Source organism: Hipposideros armiger, unplaced genomic scaffold (genome assembly GCF_001890085.2).
Source record: "Hipposideros armiger isolate ML-2016 unplaced genomic scaffold, ASM189008v1 scaffold_472, whole genome shotgun sequence".
Lineage (NCBI taxonomy): Eukaryota > Metazoa > Chordata > Mammalia > Chiroptera > Hipposideridae > Hipposideros > Hipposideros armiger.
This window is the reverse complement of record NW_017731822.1, coordinates 81,296-100,174: the sequence shown is the minus strand read 5'-3', so window position 1 is coordinate 100,174 and position 18,879 is coordinate 81,296. Positions and strand designations below refer to the sequence as shown.

At 36.9% G+C, this 18,879-nt stretch overlaps 1 protein-coding gene across 9 annotated transcripts in view; it reads left to right on the top strand.

Moving 5' to 3' along the window:
• Nucleotides 1–18,879, top strand: part of IL1R1 (interleukin 1 receptor type 1) — a 90,673-nt gene that overhangs the window by 65,104 nt on the left and 6,690 nt on the right. For 8 of the 9 annotated variants that reach the window (XM_019666520.1, XM_019666521.1, XM_019666516.1 and 5 more), the window contains 6 exons: nucleotides 1,525–1,591; nucleotides 8,627–8,861; nucleotides 8,970–9,159; nucleotides 10,260–10,425; nucleotides 12,370–12,435; nucleotides 17,988–18,105. In XM_019666520.1, coding sequence (XP_019522065.1) covers nucleotides 1,531–1,591; nucleotides 8,627–8,861; nucleotides 8,970–9,159; nucleotides 10,260–10,425; nucleotides 12,370–12,435; nucleotides 17,988–18,105 — 836 coding nt within the window. In that variant the 5' untranslated portion in view covers nucleotides 1,525–1,530. Of the gene's footprint in view, nucleotides 1–1,524; nucleotides 1,592–8,626; nucleotides 8,862–8,969; nucleotides 9,175–10,259; nucleotides 10,426–12,369; nucleotides 12,436–17,987; nucleotides 18,106–18,879 lie in introns of those variants that run through there. The other variant, XM_019666524.1, reaches the window with a different exon arrangement.

Below are 18,879 nucleotides of genomic sequence, written 5' to 3'. Positions count from 1 at the left end.
CGGGGGCACTGGGGAGCCTGTGACGATGTTTTGAATAGATCATTTGGTAACTATGAGAGTCTATAGGCTCTCTGGCTTGAATGGAAGCCGTGAATCCACAGGCAGAGAGAGCAGTAAGGAGTCTGTTGCCATAATTAATCCAGGCAGGAGCTGGTGATTTCTTGAGCATTAGCAGTGGGTGGGCGTGAAGTGGGTGGGTTTGATGATCTAAGCAGGCAGACTGGTCAGGGCCAGGTGAGAGAGCAGCTCTGGGGTGGGGGACTGCAGGGTCAGGGTCATTGAGCTCAGATCTCTTGTTGGGTGGGTGCATGGTCGCTGTGGGGCAGGGCCGTACCCCCACAGCCCTCGAGAGCGAGTTTGGTGGGGAGAGAATGAGTTTGGTCTGGGACCTAGTGAGTTTGAGGCACTCGTGGGCCCTCGAGTAGATTTGTGCCCAAGTCCCCTGGAGGTTCCAGACCGGAACTTCCTGTACATAATTGTAAGAACCCCATTCAGGAGCACGTAATAGGAACGCTCAGAGAGGAAGAAAGGTGACGTTGAACATTACCTTCGTTTGGGTTTGAGAAGTTTAGTAGAGTAAACAGTTTTTCTTTTCTTTTTAATATTCAATTGCTATTATTTTAGTGACGTTGTTTTTGTAGATAAGGCGATGGTATGGTCCCCTTCCAGCATGAATCAGGTGCCTATTCTGAGTACACTCCCTGTCACATATATGGACAAAGTGTTATGTAATTAAAATAATAAAATACCAGGACTTCAGTTTATTATGTAGTCCTATGGCTGACCGATATACCCATTGTAGCTGATGCTATGTTGGTGGGGCCTTCTAATTCACTTGGGGGCTGGAAGGGGGTGCTATGGAGGTTTTATTTTCTTTGGGATAATGATTAATACATGCTCATTGTGGACATTTCCAATAGAAAGCCTCAGAGAACGAGGAAACCGCCCAACCACAAGAACCAACCCATTTTTAATATATTATTACTATTTCGTGTAGTCCTTTTGGGTGTATTGCCATGCAGTGATTTAATTTTATACTAATGATTTAGTGGCGTACCTTAGAAGATGAAGGTGTGACCTTTGAACTGGACTTGGAAGTATGAGGAGACTTTTGAAAGTCCTGTTAGTGGGGTGCCTTCCAGGTAGGGAACAAATCCACATACGTAGAGGCAAGCAGGTTTCAGGTCTAGTAGATAGTCTACTTTGGATGTAGCATAGGTAAGATTTGGGGGAAATTTAAATGATATTCAAGACTGGAAATGAATATGGGACAGATGATGAAGTTTTACTAATCTTAAATTGTTTGAGTTTGTCCCCATTTCTGTTAAAAATCTTCGTTCCCCTTTTCCCCTATTTCCAATGCAGAAGCAGGATCACATTAATGACGTAGGGAGACGAACCCATCAGTGTGACTTGGGGGTGAGGGTGGGGATAGGTGGAGAGCCATTGTATGTAGTTTTAGAGATTTTTCTGGAATAGTAACATTTTTATTTTTGTTTGTCTTTCATTCCTCTGTTTCTTCAGGAGAATATGAAAGTGTCACTCGAGCTTGCTTTTTTCATAGCTCTACTGATTTCTCCTCTGGAGGCTGGTAAGTTAAGCATGTCCTTGTGTTCCTGTCTGCTAAGAAAATCTGTTGTTCAGAATACATGAAGTACCTCCCCTAATGTTATCTTTTTTCTTACCCATTTCTGTTGGATGCCAGGGCACAGAGCCTTCTGTTCATAGAACTGTACTGCTGGGCGTTCCTTTCAGCATCTTCGCTTCTCATTTTCTTGTTTACAAATCGGGAAGCTGAGGCCTAGTGAGGTTAAGGGCCCAAGGTTATTTCTCTAGTTTCAGAGCAAGGGCTACATCCAGGTGTCCAGTGTCTGGTCCCGGCCTCTTCCCATTGTGTTACTGATTGAAGAGTATGAGATGGGAAATCCTGGCTTTCACTCAGAAGAGGTGTTAAATGCCTTTATGAACCCACAGCTGGAAACCATCCAGAGACAGTTCTTTGTTTTCTCTGTTTATTCATTTTTCTCTCTTTCCCTCACCCTCTATTACTCCAAATGCATTTAGCCGGTACCTTGTGCTTGGCCCTAGGTTTACCTTCCAGAGGGGAGAGAGACCATAGATTAGATAAGTAAATACTTATTATGTCATATGGTGATAAATATAGAGAGAAAAGCAGCAGGAAAGAAATATATAAAGTTTTGGGACTAGGGTGGGCAGAAGATTAACTTTTTTGATAGTGTGACCGACCAGAAATGGCCTCACTGAGAAGTTGCCTTTGGAGTCAAATCTGAAGGAGGAAGCTACACAGATATCAGGTTGGGGCAGGGAAACATTCCAGGCAGCATGTTCCAAGGCCCTGGGGCCACACGTACTGGCATGTTCCAGGAACTAAAAGACTAGTGTGGTTGGAACAGAGTGAAAAGTCAGGGAGGTGATAAGGGATGAGGTCATTTGGGTAATAATACCTGTCAGATATAATGCAGATATGTTAAGTAAGATGATGTCTGAGAGATGTTTATTTGATTTAGCAACTTAAAAGTCATAGGTGACATAGGTCAGAACAATTTCGGTGGAGTGGTGAGGCAAACCCCAGGCCTGTAGCTGAGACCTTACTTAAGGTTTAGTCTTTTTGTCACTACTATTGTTATTGCTACTGCTACTCCTAATAGGTAAATACTAGGAGTCCTCACTCTGTGTAGGTACCATGCTAGTCAATTTATTTCAGCTCTATGTTTTTCAACAGCTTTATTGAGGTTATAATTGACATACAATAAACCACACATGTTTCAAATATATAATTTGACCTGTTGACATACATATCCACCCTGAAATCATCATCACAATCAAGATAATGAATATCTATCGCTCTCTAAAGTTTCCTTTTGATCTATGTTTTCTGTAGTGTATGGCTACTGAAATCTCTGCTTGGTCATCTAATGATTGGTCAGAGGTTTCCTTGGATTATTTGACCCAATCAGACCTCTATCCTTTGCTGAGGGGCTCTGTGTGTGTTGGGGTATGTCTTCAACACTTAGGCCCTTCACACCTCTGCCTTAGCCTTCATTTCTTGCTTGTGCATGACCTCAAGTTCATCTATATTTAAGAGACTGGTGCTTCTCTGGTCTTTCCTGAGCATGTACACAGCCCTGCATACATGTGCACTCTTCTGGATTACCCAGGGATATATTAGAGCTTTTCCAATCCCCTTATGGACATTTAGTTCCCCAGATCTTCCTTTTTCTTTTGGCCAGATGATATCACAGCTTAGGGCAGCTGCTGTGTTACACAGTTGCCACTGATTGCTTTTTTTTTTTTAACAAACACTCAGAGGAGAGTGCTTTTTCTATGGAGCTCTGAGTCACGACAGTAACAACACCACTCTGTGAGCATGACTTTTCCAGGGAGCTGCCAGTCAGGTGAAATCGTGGCAATGCTTGGGAATGCAGCTTTTTTGAAAAGCTCCAAACCCGTCTGCTCTTGCAAGCCTGCTGGTTTTAACAGTTACTGTGTTTGTAAAGCTGCTGGCTTTTGAGGTTACAGTGGAGCTGGGAAGAACCGGGAGTGAGAGTGGTTTAAGTTACAAATCCTGCTGTTCTACTGAGATTCAGCTGGTGGTGGTAGTGTTTTTTAATAAATGTTCTGATTGCTGCAAGCCTTTGATTTTGAAAAAATTTTTCCAGTCTTTTTGTTATTTTTATGGAGGAGTAAATTTATGGAGACCCTCACTGCCATTCTGGAAATCCTGTCTCAGAAGTGTTTGTTTTGTTTTGGTTTTTGCATAAGGGTATCTAATTTGTTGAAAAGACTATCTTTTCTTCACTGAATTTCCTTTGTGCCTTTGTAAAAAATTATTAATAGTTGAATGTGTTTGTGTAATTTATTTCTTGGACCTCTGTTCTGCTTCAGTGACCTGTTCATCTTTATGCCAATACTAAACTGTCTTAATACCACTGGATTTATAATAAATGTTGAAATATGTCAGCATAACTCTTTCAACTTTGTTCTTTTTAAAACCAAAGTTGTTTTTGACTAATTTTATATAAATTTGTACAAAAAGTTCTGCTCAGATTTTGATTGGGATGGAGTTGACTATAAATCAATTTGGGGAGAACTGACACCTTAACAATATCAAGTTCTCTGATGCATGAATAGAGTATGTCTTCATTTATCTAGATATTGTTTAATTTATTTAAGCAATATTTTATTCATTGGATAGGGCTGATGCATCTTTTATCGATTTATCTTTAGTTATTTATATCTTTCGATGTTATTGTAAATGACATTTAAAAAAATTAGGTGTTTAATTGTTCTTAGCTAGTATATGCAAACACATTCAATTTTGCATATTTATATTTTATCTTACAATTTACTAATCCTTCTAGGTCTTTTGTAGATTTTGTAGCATATTCTACATAGATGATCATATGTTTGCAAATAGACATTTTGCTTTCCCTTTCAACCTGGATGCCATTTTTTCTTGCTTTAATGTACTAATTAGATCTTCCAGTACAATGTTGAGTAGAAGTGACTAGAGTGAACATCCTTACCTTGCACCTAATCTTACTATATATGGGAGCTGTTGGTTTTTCATAGCTGTCCTTTAGTAGATTCAGGATGTTCCCCTCTATTCTTTGTTTGCTGAGAAATTTTATTTGGATTTTGTCAAATGCTGTTTCTGCATCTACTGAGATGATTTTATATAGTTATGAAAAATCTTTCAATATATGGAATTTTCATTGATTAATTTTTTAAAATGTGAATTCAACTGCATTTCTAGGATGTTATGCATATCATAATGCATTATCCTTTTTTGATATTTTGAAGGATTCAATTTGCTAAACGATTTTAAAGAAATTGTATATCTTTGTTTATCCTGAAGATTGGTTTGTGATTTTCTTTTCTTGTTAATGTCTTTGGTCTTGGTATTGAAGTAATGCTGACCTCCTAGAGTAAATTGGGAAGTCCTAGTGACTCTTCAATTTTCTGGAAGAGTTTGTGTAAATTGGTATTGTTTCTTCCATGAATATACCAGTGAAGCCATCTAAGCCTGAAATTTTCTTTGTTGGAAGGTTTTTAGCTGCAAATTCAGTTTCTTTAATATCTGTAGGGCTATTTGGGTTATCTTTCTCCTTGAGGGAGATTTTCTAGTCTGTGCCTTTCAAGGATTTTGCCTGTTTCACATAAATTGTTGAATTTATTGGCATAAAGTTGTACTTAATATTCCCTTATTACTCTTTTTAAGAGTGTTTTCATGAGAGATGTCATCTCTCTTTTTTTTCCTGATCAGAGATTTTAGCAATCATGTAGATTTTCTGAAAGAACTAGCTTTGGTAGCTTTGATTTTTCTTTATTGTTTTTCTGTTTTCCATTTCATTGATTTTCTTTTGGATCTATATAATTTACTATCATCTGCTTCCTTTGGGTGCATTTTTTCCCAAATTTCTTAAGTGGGAACTGAAGTTATCATTTTTAGATCTTTCTTTGTAGATAGGATATAGTGCTGTCAATTTTCCTCTAGGCACTGCTTTTATTGCATGCCACAAGTTTTGACATGTTTTATTTTCCTTATCATTCAGGTCAAAATACTTTCTATCTCCCTTTTCATTTCTTCTTTGACTCATGAGTTATTTAGAAGTATGTTTTTTATTTTTCAAATACATTGGGAATTCTTAGATCTCTAGCTGTTATTGTTTTTTAATTTAATTGCATTGTCATCAGAGAAAATACTTTGTCTAATATGAATTCTTTTAAATGTATCAATTATTGGCTTATGAGCAAGAGTATGGTATATCTCGGTAAGTTTGTTGTTGGTTGATATGTTCTTCAAGTCTTCTATATCATTACTGATTATCTGTCTTGGTTCCACTTGTTCTATCAATTATTGTGAGTAGGGTATTAGAATCTTTGACTATAATTGTGGGTTTCTGTATTTCTTCTTGCAGTTCTATCAGCTTCCTTCATACATTTTGAAGCACTGTTAGTGAGAGAGTCAACATTTAGGATTGCTATGTACCTCTTGATAAATAACTCCTTTATCATAATGAAATGACCTTTTTTATTCCTGGTTATATTCTTTTTGTAAAATCAACTTTGGCTGATAACAATAACCATTTAAACTTGCTTGTGGTTTGTGTTAACATGGTACATTCCCCCCAACACTTTTTAAAACTTTTAACATATTTGTGTCTTTATATTTAAAGTGTGTGGGTGGATGAGAGCACGTGTGTTAGGCAGCATGCAGTTGGAGCCTTCTTTCTTTATCTAATCTATTTCTGCCTTTTAATTGGGGTGTTTAGAGCATTAACATTTTTTATATGATTATTAATATGTTGGGATTAATTTTAGGATTGTGCTATTTTATTTTCTGTTTGTTCCATCAATTCTTTGTTATTTTTTTTCTCTTTTTTGCTGCCTTTTGGGTTAATTGAGGATTTTCATGATTCATGTTGGCTTCTATTATACTAGTAACCTTTTTTGTTTTTTGAATAACTGCTATAGGGCTTCTAGTATCCATCTTTAACTTATTGCTGTTTACCTTTAACTGATACTATACCATTTCACATATAGTATTAAAAAATTAAACCAGTATACATCCACTTCTTCCTTCTTGAACTTTTGTTCCCATATATTTTACTTCTTTATGTATTATACATCTCACAATATGTTACTATTTTTGCTTTGAATGTTCTGTTATTTTAAAAGAGATTAAAATAATAAGAAAAACATTTTATAATTTCCCATGTAGTAAAAATTTCTGGTATTATTTATTCCTTTTTGTAGATTCATTGTTCACCTGATATTGTTTTTCTTATTTCTGAAGGATTTCTTTATATTTTCTAGTAGTGCAGGTCTACTGATGATGACTTTTTTACAGTTTTTATAAATATGAAAAACTTCTTTATTTTGCTTTTATTTTTGAAAGATACTTTCACTGAATATAGAATTCTAGGTTGATTTTTTTTTTCTTTCAGTAGTTACCTGCATTCCATTCTCTTCCGGTTTGTATTCTTTCTGTCAAGAATGCTGCGTCACTTTGTTTGGTGTAGTTTTCTTCATGCTTCTTTTGCTTGGGATTCATTGTGAGTTGGGGGTCTATGAGTTCATTATTTTCATAAAATCTTGAAAAATTTTAACTTCTATTTTTTCAAATACTTTTCTGTTTTACCCATCTCTCCTCTTCTTCAGGGCTTCATATTACATATATTGAAGCTGTCCTGCAGCTAACTAATGCCCTGTTTATTTTGTTACGTTATTTTTCTCTCTGTATTTGATTTTGAGTAGTTTCTAATGCTATGTCTTGAAGTGCACTGATCTTTTCCTATGCAATGTCAAATCTGCCATTAATCACACCAGTGTTATATTTTGAAGTCAACATTGTCGTTTTCATCTCTAGAAGTTTGATTCAGGGCTTTAATAAAAACCTCTTTCATGTCTCTTCCCAACATGTTTGATCTAGCATCTTGAAGAAGTGGAACACAATATTAATAACTTAATTTTTCCATTTATTAATTCCATCATCTCTGTTATTTCTTGGTCAGTTTTGATTGACTAATTATTTTCTCCTCATTATTGTTTATATTATCCTGCTTCTTTGCATGCCTAGTAATTTTTTATTAGAGCTAGACATTGTAGATTTTGCCATGTTGGGTGCTGGATATTTTTGTATTACTGAAAATGTTCCTAAGCTTTGTTTTGTCATGAAGAACAAAGAGACAGTTGATATTTTTAGGTACTGCTTTTAAAGCTTTTTTACTTATGATCAGAAGAAGGTTTATTCTAGGGCTAATTTGCCCATTTACTGAATTAAAACCCTTCTGGGTATCCTACCAGGTCTTTCATGATTAATGAGGTTTTCCATTCCAGGTTTTGATAACAGCAACTATTTCCAGAATTGTGTGTGCTCCAGGTATTAGTCAATCTAATCTTTTTGATAATTCCCACTCTGGCTTTGCGTAGTTTTCTTATATACTTACACTAATGAATACTCAGCTGAAAACTTGAGGGAGATTCTCTGTAGATCTCCAAAGCGCATTCTCTCTCTCTGTCACTCTCTCTCTGCAACTCTGATCTCTTTGGTACTCTGCCATGCAAACTCTTGGTTTACTTGGATTTCCAGCTCCATCTCCTCAACTCAGAGAGAACGCTGGACTTTGCCTAGATTTCCTCTTTGCAATGTCATGGCCCAGAGTCTCTCTCTAGGCAGTAATTTGGAAAATTATAGGGCTCACCTCCTTTGTTTTCCATCTTTCTGGTATTTCTGTCCTTTGTGTTCCTTGTTGTTCAGTTTTGGATATGGTTGTTTAATATACTTTTAATTGTTCAGGTGGGAGAGTAAATCCAGTCTCTGATACTCTGTCTTTCCTGCTACATTATTACTAATTTTTACGTGAATTAAGAGGTGATGAGATGTTAAATAACTTGCTCAAGGGCACTCAGCCCCACAGCTGGATTTGAATATAAATCTTCAAAATTCCAAGATAATGTTCTTAATCATAAAGCTGTTAAAACTCTCATATTTAATATGAATTGGTGTATTTAATAATTGATGTGTTTATATGTAAACATTACATTAAGAAACATTGACATAGTTCTTATACAACTTGCTTTTCCTCTCTCCCTTTTAAAGAAAAATGTGAGGAACGTGAAGAACAAATGATTTCAGTTTCTTCTGCATATGAAATTGATGCCCGTTCGTGTCCTCTTAACACAAATGAAAAAAACAGAACTATAAGTTGGTACAAAAATGGCAGCAAGACACGTATATCTACAGAAAGAGACTCCAGGGTTCATCAGTACAAAGATAAGCTTTGGTTTGTTCCTGCTGAGGTAGAGGATTCAGGACATTACTATTGTGTAGTAAGGTAAGAAAGGAAGTAACGTGTTACAAACATGTACTCTGTGTACCGCAAGAGTTAAAGACAGAAAAATCTTCTGATAGTGTTTAATTTACCTATTTTGATTTATTTTAGAAATTCAACTTACTGCCTCAAGACTAAAATAACTATAAAGTTTGTACAGCATGAACCTAACATGTGTTACAACGCACAAGCTATATTTCCACAGAGACTACTCATTGGAGAAGATGGACAACTTGTGTGTCCTTATTTGTATCATTTTGAAGATGAGTACAACGAATTACCCAAAATACAGTGGTATAAGGTAACATTATATTAAATATGGTATTTTACTTTTCCAGCCAACAAAATAGCTTTCTGTCATAGACAATAAGATGAATCTGCAAAGAATTTGGCATATTGTTTGCTTTTGAGTAGGGAAACTTAATAGGAACTTTTAAAAAAGTTGTAAGATGGCATACATTTAATTTGCAGCTTAACTAAAGTCTTACTTTTCTCTTATTTGTATTCAATTTAATAAGATAGAGTTGAGAAGAGTATAGTAGGAATAAAAGATGTTTAGAAATAAGCCTGATTATAAATTCAGGGTTTTTAAGAGGTAAATATTTATTACAAAATATCTTGTTTTGTGTTTCATTAAAAATATTAAGTGGTCCTTAAATAACTTAGTGGTTTCTGTAACTATCTTAAAAGTGGATTAGCTAGCCCGCCATGGAACAGATCATGTTTGGCACCTTTGATCCACCTAGTTTGCTGGAGCTTACAAAGTGGGTCACCCTGTGGAGGTTAAGGAGTACAAAAGAAATGATAGCATAGTGTTAGCATTCTTTCCTCACATTTTTTGTTTGTTTGTTTGATTGTTTTTTGCCTAATAAAATTAACTTCACTTGTCTTCAAAGTGCAAGGCTTGTAGTTCTAAAAATTTAATATCCTAGGAATATAATTATGACTTCTAGAATAAAAATTATAATATTAAAACTTGTTTGCAAGGAACCTTTCTTTTTATATGTATGTATGTATATACAGAGGGTGCCCCACAAAAATGTATACACATTTTAAGGAAGTAAAAACTGTATTAAAATTATAATACTCAATGTATACCGATAACAAAAGATGAATACAAGTCATGTGTATACATATTTTTGGCACCCCCGGTATGTGTGTATTATGGATATATAACATATATAATATGTAAAATATATAGTATGTATTTTATATCTATATTTATATTTGTATCTGAATCTTTATATATATCTATACCTATATACCTATATATCTCTATGTCTATCTCTATCTCTCTATCTCTATATGATGATGTGAAAAAAAATGGAATTTCTTTTGCTAGCAGACTGGGGGAAAAGTATTAATTGGTTTTCAATAATTCCTTCTTGTCACTCCATCTAGGATTGCAAACCTCTCCTTGACAGTATAAACTTTATTGGAAAAACCAATAAACTCATCATAAAGAATGTGACTGAAGCACATCAAGGGAACTATACTTGCCATGCATCGTACGCATACTTGGGAAAGCAATATCGTATCACCCGGGTTATAAATCTTATTACTCTAGGTGAGTCACAGCTCTAGCCCTAGGAGTTTCAATCCGGCAAGGCCCAGACACCGTGAGTCTCAATTTACCTTCATTGTTCATGGAGGACTAAAGCCAAGAGAAACTTGATGACATGCCAAAGAACACACATGGCTTCAGTTAGTTTTTGTTGCTAAATGCTGTGGAAATGGCTTTCATCCCTGCTTTAGATGCAGTGCTAATTAAACAGACAATCTGAGCTATGTTTTCCAACTGAACTAAGAGGCTTGTTCTTTGGGATGGCTAAAGATGCTTCTTCCAGAGAGCTCTGGGGCTGTCTCTGGCTGGTGTATGAGGACAATTCCTCTTTTCTTGGGGAATCTGAGTGTCCACCAATGAGAATCATTGACATGATGGTGTGGATGCTAACGGGCTTTGGAATAAATTACCCTCCCAGAATCTACCTCCTGTTAGTTCCCTGTTAGCCCCGTTACTTTACCTCTTTAAGCCTGTTTCCTCCTCTGTAGGAAAGATGATACAACCTTCCAGGGTTGTTAGGAAGATTAAAGATAAAATATGTGATCATGTGTCTGATGCAAAACAGTGCCTGGTACAAAACAGATGAGCAGTAAATACATGTACGATGATTATTCTTTTTCATTTTCCTGAGGCTTTCAATTCTCTATTAACCATGTTTTATATTACAAATCATTTTATAACAAAATGCACTCTTAAAAATTACCTGGGGATGGGAAGAATTCTCAACCTTTCTGTAAATATCAATTTTTGTAAGCTTTCAGTAATATGCAAAGAGTGTCTCTAACCAGCATTTTGAAAGTTAAGGAGTCTCTTACTAATAATTATGCTGGGACAACAGGTGTAAAATGGGAATGTCCCAGGGTCACCCAGAATATAATCATCCTACATGTAGCTGAGTTTTCTCAATTCTATAGTAATATATTTTTTCAAAGTTAATTTTATTGAACCAACATTAATTCCTTGCCTAGGTCCCATAAGCATCAGTGAATTTAATTTTCAACAGTCTCTATCACAAGCATCTTGAGTTTTTAGTGGCCTCTTTCTTGTCATTGTGTAGCTCTGGTTTGTTTTTCTTGAGATATAACAACCAGACCAGCAGACAGAATTTCATTTTAGGGAAAATTGGGCACTAGGGAATTTTCAGATATGTCAAATATGCTTGAAATACTCTCCATCACGTTTCCTGATCCCTTATGTAGAAGTTATATACTTAATCAGGGTTGAGTTCATTTTTCATTTTCTCCTAAAAGCAGATTCAAAACTATTTACAGAGCATCTACTATGTGCCAGGCGCAGTTCTGAGTGTATATTAGCGAACAAAATAGACAATATTCTGTCCTGATGGAGTTTATTTATTTATTTATTTTTGGAATACTTGACATTCACATTCATATTTTCTCAGGCTTGGCCACAGATTAACCCTTGAAGCCAATCTTCTTGTAAATAAATTCAGATTAATTTCTGGAGTTCCTTAATATTTTTTGCCTATTTTAATTATGCCACATTGCTCAACATTCCACTCTTAAGTCATTTTTAAAGGTACTGAATACAAGCAGGCCTAGCATTAGATGGTGCTTCTGGGGAATAATGCTCCCTCCAGGAAAGTACCTTTTCCTGACTGCCCCTTTTTCCTGATTTTCTTTAAGAGAGCCGCTTGTATGGACACGTAGGTCCTCGTGTTGTGTGTTTTTTTGTAGCACCGAACTCGGGGGGTTTTGAAGGGCCTGGGCTTTGTAACAGGTGTTCATGGTTTTGCTGAGGCTTTTGTGTTGGCCTCCTTCCTTCACCTTTTGCTTTCTGCCTCCTATCGTAAATGCTTCAGGCACTCAGGGGAATGTTTGGCTGGATGCTATGGAGTATATTTTGGTATATTTGGCTAAGTGTTGTCATCACTTGAGATTCTGATCTATATGAGACTGAGAAGCCCTGTGGATGTTTTTCTTCCAGAGAATATCAAGCCTACGAGGCCTGTGATTGAGAGTCCAGTTAATGAGACGATGGAAGTGGTCTTGGGTAAGTGGCTTCCAATCAGGATACACTGAAATCATTTTTTTTTGGAACTCGATTAAGGGGAATGGTACCTTTACTACACAGAACCTAAGCAGTTTACTAGCTTTATCTATAATTACGGAGACAGTGGCAAAGATTGTCTCTTAAATGTTTCTTTGGATTTCTTGCCTCTTATGGCAAAACTCTAACCATGCCTGATTTGCCCATCCTTGCTTTCCTATGTACACTTATTACCCATGAAAACACCTGCCGAAGGCCAACTTCAATAGGCCTAGGAATGAGAAATGTAATTTATTTGGCACAGGATGAGTTTCTTGTGACCAGAGCTAAGCTTTTAGGTGCAAGAATAAGACTATAGGCCAGAAAGATAGTCATTCTAGAAAGATACTTTCCTAAGTTAGTAAACATTTTTTATTTCAAGAATAAAGAAATCTTATAAGCATCTATCCTATGCTGTACTATACAATAGCCACTAGCCACATAAGATTTTTTTATTCATATATATATACATATACATATACATTATATATATACATATACATTATATATATATATATATAATATATATATATAAATTTAGTTCAATTAAAAATTAGTTCCTCAGCAAGGGCTTAACAGCCACATATGACCAGTGATTACCAGTATTATAAATATAGGACATTTTCACCATCAGTGAAAGTTCTATTGGAAACCACTGGTCTAAACATAAAAACAGATTTCTGTATCAGAGGATCAAAAATCAGGCTGGCATACAGAATTTGTTTTTGTAAAAGTAGCCACATGAAGACAATGAACTGTAAGAAGATAAACATTTGTGACCTATGAATTCTGTACTTGGCCAATTTGTTATTCATGGTGGAAGATTATATAAAATCGTTGTTAGATATAAACTAACAAAGATGTGAAACTCAAAATTAAATATAGGCCAAGAATCTAGAGCAGTGTTTTGTTTTGTTTTTCCACTATTGCTTCCCTTTAGAGCCTAAAAAGGCATTTACTCCCTAATCCTCTTCCCTTCCTTAGAACTTTAAAGCACAGAGATATTGTCTATCTGTTGATGTACAATGGCACTTTGGGGGAGCCACAAACCAATGCAATAGCTAAGATTTTTTTGCCCCTCTCGCCAACAACTACATTTTTCCTTGTTGGCCATGAGAATGTATCCTCTAGAGCAGCGGTTCTCAACCTGTCGATCGCGACCCCTTTGGGGGTAGAACGACCCTTTCACAGGGGTCACCTAAGACCATTGGAAAACACATCTTTTCGATGGTCTTAGGAACCGAGACACCACTCCTCTATCCGTCTCCATGCTTCAAGACAACATTTCATTTATTTGTAATTAGAAATAAATATTTCACAATTTATAATTACATATTGTTTTTGTGATTAATTACTATGCTTTAATTATGTTCAATTTGTAGCAATGAAAATACATCCTGCATATCAGATATTTACATGATGATTCACAACAGTAGCAAAATTACAGTTATAGAGTAGCAACGAAAATAATTTTATGGGTGGGGTTCAGCACAACATGAGGAATTGTATTAAAGGGTCGCGGCATTAGGAAGGTTGAGACCCACTGCTCTAGAGGTTTATACTTTAAAAAAACTCTAAAGCCTAGGTTGCATTGATCTCCAAACATAAATATAGTTTCCCATTAGGAAACACATATTTTAATATATCACATTGATCAGATGCACACATCACCCTATCATATTATCCCGAAGCGTGTCAAACAGACATTTGGTCAGATTAAACACAAATTATCAATACAATGACTTAGGAATACAGGCATTGAGGGACACTTTCTTAACTTAATAAATATCATCTATTCAAACCAAGAGTCACCAACATTCTTAATGGTGAAACACTACAATATAGTGTTAGGCCTTCTACAGGCATGGACCTTCTCATTGAAGTCAAGAGCAAGACAAAGATGCCCACATAACCAGTGTTACTTAACATGTTCTACATGTGCCCACCAAAGCAAACAAAGACAAAAAAAAAAAAAAGAACCAACACGTGCTTACTACAAGGAGAAAAGGACTTTATTATTTTCAAATCACATAATTTATAATTACGTACCTACAAATCTCAAGAGAATTACTTGAGAAAAATTAGAATTAATATTTTATTAATTGGTGAGATATAAAATTAATATTCTAAAAATATTAGTTGTTTAGCAATAACCAGCTAGAAAACAATGGGAAAAGAGATCCTACTTGCGGCAGTAACTGTCATAGAGATGTCTATAAAATACCTTAGCAAAATTAAAAAATATATATATGGGATTTCTAAGGGAGGACAAAAAAAGCAAACCTTAACATGGAAATCTCAGAAAACATGAGACATTTGAAGCATATATTCTCAAAGGAGGGATGGGGCGATGTGTCCAATGGAGAGAAAAAATCTGAATCAACAGATGTGCTGTTTATCTGTGATATTAGTTCATGGGGAGGTTGGCCAATAGGATAAAAACACCTGAAGGGGAAGGGAACAATAATGAAAGGAATCTTGAAAAACACCCATTTAAAATGAAGAGCTGTAATAGAGGTGTGTATGTTTTTTTTCTATGTGAAAAACTGGAAATTATAAAGATATTGACTCTCAAAATTACATTATAATTTTAATGGAATTTCAGTACAAATATGAATGGGCTAAAAATTGGCAAGTTTTCTACCCCACATATGAATGAAATCATATGGTTCTTGACTTTTTCCGTCTGACTTAGCAAGATATAAAACTGAAAGCAACAAACAAAAACTCGTAGACACAGACAACATTATAGTGGTTACCAGAGGTAAGGGGCTGAGGGTGGCAGAAGAGGGTATAGGGGGTCAAATATATAGTGGTGGAGAGAGATTTGACTTTGGGTGGTGAGCACACAATGTAATATACCGATGATGTATTATAAAATTGTACACTTGAAATCTATATCATTTTATTTACCAATGTCACCCCAATACATTTAATAAATAAATAAAAATTAAAAAAATAGTGACTGATTCTAAAATTCACCTGGAAGAATATTAGAATAAAATGATGAGATTATTAAGATAATATTGGGACAAAGAGCTCTAAATGATATTAATATTTGCCCTACCCTAAAAACTCCAGTAATTAAGAATGTGTTACCCTTAGCATCTGTATTCACATTTAGTTCAACAGAGAAAGTTCCAAATAAGAATTAATTTTATGATAAAGGTGTCATTATAAATTAGTGAGGAAAAGATTTATTATTTAATAAGTGGTTCTGGGATGATCAATCAGCTATTTGTCTAAAAACGTTAAGTTAAAACTCCTCATACCATACCCAATTATATTCTAGACAGATTAGAGAACTAAAACATTTAAAGCAATAAAACAGTGAAAGTGTTATATGTCCGGAATAAAATGTACATGGATATTTTCCTGATTTGGCGGTAAAGAGGGCTTTTATGAAAACAAAAAACAGCAAAAACAGATAAAATAAACAGTTACAAATTTGACCAAATAAAAAATAAAAGTATCTACACCAAAGAATTTTCATAAACAAAAATGAAATGAAAGCAACAAACTCTCAAAGATATTTGGAAAAAAAAAAAAGGCAGCTGTGTGGCTCAGTTGGTTAGAGCACGTGCTATTAACAACAAGGTTGCCGGTTTAATTCCTGCATGGGATAATGGGCTGTGCCCCCCTCAACTAGATTGAAAATGGCGACTGGATTTGGAGCTGGACTGCACCCTCCACAACTAGATTGAAGGACAACAACTTGACTTGGAGCTGATGGGTCCTGAAAAACCACACTGTTACCCAATAAAAATTTAAAACAACAACAACAAAGATATTTGGAATAGTTTTTGTTGTTGTTGTTGTTGTTGTTGATTTTTAAAGATTTTATTGGGGAATTTGGGGAGGGGAATAGCGTTGGGGAATCAGGGAAGGGGAACAGACAAGTTGCTGTCCTTTTGTTCTTCAGTCTAGTTGTGGAGGACATCACTTCACTGGTCCATGCTGGGTATTATCATTGCGCTCTTCCCAGGTGAGGCAGATCAGTTGCCGGCCATTGGACGGCTGCTCACTGTGGCTCTTGGCAGCTCATGCTGGCTGCTGGCCACTCACGGTAGCTTATGGCAGCCCACTGCAGCTTCACTGTAGCTTATGCTGTTGCCGGCAACTCATGGCAGCCCAGCTCCAGGTTGAGCTGTTGTTCACCATCTTATCTGTAGAGGGCGCAGCATCACTGACCCTCATGTGGGATCCGAATCGGGTCCCAGAACTCTCACTCCCAAGCCAACTCTTAACCAACATGCTGCTCGGCTGGCCCGAAATAGTTTTCATGTATGATAAAGAATTAATATCCTTGGTTAATAAAGAACTCCTATACATCAGTAGTAAGTTTAATACAAGAATGCAATTAAATAATGGACAGTAGGCATAATGAGCAGTTCTTAACAAACATACACTAAGCTTATGAAAAACATGTTAATTCACCATGATTTCAAGAAATACAGATGAAAATTTAAACGGAATTGTTTTCTACTCTAAATTGGCAAAGACTAACCAAAAATGGTGGCTATTGGGGATTTGGGGGGTAAATGTCACCTATTCACACTGCCAGGCACAAGTAAGACTGGCAGAGCCTCACTTGGGAGAGGAGGATTGGCTTTTAAAATATGTATCTCTTTTAACTCAATTCGACTTACATATATATATATTTTTAAGATTTTTATTGGGGAATTGGGGGGATGGGAACAGTGCTGGGGAATTGGAGGAAGGGGAACAAGTTGCTGTCGTTTTGTTCTTCAGTTTAGTTGTGGAGGATGTTGCTTCACTGGCCCAAGTTGGCACCATCATTGCGCTCTTCCCGGGAGAGGCAGACCAGTCGCCGGCTTCTGGACGGCCGCTCACTGCAGCTGCTGGCCACACACGCTGGCTGCTGGCTACACACGGTAGCCCATGGCAACCCACTGCAGCCGGGGACTCCAGCCTACGCCATCCCCGGCGACTCACAGCAGCCCAGCTCCAGGTTGAGCTGTTGTTCAGCATCTTAGCTGTGGAGGGTAGTGTCACTGGCCCTCATATGTGGGATCCGAACCGGGGCCCTCTGGCATCCCAAGCCAGTTCTTAACCATCGCGCCACTTGGCCGGCCCTCGACTTACATATTTTTATTCAAAGTAATACTGTATAATACTGATGTACAAGAATGTACATTGAAACAGTAATCATAATAATGAAAAATTAGAAGCAAATTGTGTTTAGCATTAGGAAAATAATGAATCATAGGACATCTGTATGATGGAAAACTAATTGTGTGAGCCCAAATTCCCATTGCAACAATAATTACAAATAGTAGACAATAACACCTCATTCAAAAAATTGTATGTGCACAGAGAAGATAAGGACTGAGATATAGAAAGTTACTAATAGTGGTCATCTCTGGGTGATGGGCTGAAAGACAATTTTTCTTTTTCTTTTTTGCTTTCCTAGAATTTGAAATTTTTATTCAATAGCCATTTGTTAATATAGATAGATCAGATAAAAATCAATAAATCTTATGGCGGCTTTGCAGGATCCCAGCTCCAATTGGTATGCAATGTTACTGGCCGGATCGGTGACTTTGTCTACTGGAAGTGGAATGGGTCCGTAATTGAGGAGGATGACCCGGTGCTGGTGGAAGACTACCCACCGTAAGTATGCTAAGAGCCAGCCATGCAATAGAGAAGGTTTGGTGTTTCTAAACTGCATGCCTTACTTTATATAACCTTGATGGTGTAATCTAATAGCAAGGGTTAGTGGGCAGTTGATTGGTCCTTAACGTTTGTTGCCCGTATTGAGTTTTGCTAAAGTGAACATGATTTATTAGATCTCGTACATTTACAGTAAAAATACATGTCACTGTGATGCAAGTTCAGGACTACCTGGGAGGCTTCCTCTTAAATTCAGTTACATGTGTTGCAACATTTCTTTTTTTTTAAAGATTTTATTGGGAATTGGGGGAGGGGAACAGCACTGGGGAATCTGGGGAAGGGGAACAGACAAGTTGCTGTCGTTTTGTTCTTCAGTCTAGTGGTGGAGGATGTTGCTTCACTGGCCCAAGCTGGCACCATCATTGTGCTCTTCCCGGATGAGGCAGATCAGTCGCCGGCTTCTGGGTGGCCATTCATAGTGGCTGCTGGCTGCTCACGCTGGCTGCCGGCTACACGCACGGTAGCTTATGGCAGCCCACTGCAGCCGGGGACTGTAGCCTATGCCATCGCTGGCGACCCACGGCAGCCCAGCCCCAGGTCGAGCTACCATTCACCATCTTAGCTACAGGGGGCAATGTCACTGGCCCTCATCTATAGGATCCGAACCGGGGCCCTCTGGCATCCCAAGCCAGTTCTTAACCAGCACGCCACTCGGCCGGCCCATGTGTTGCAACATTTCAATGAAGCAATTCTCCTGAATTATGCTTCTTGTTA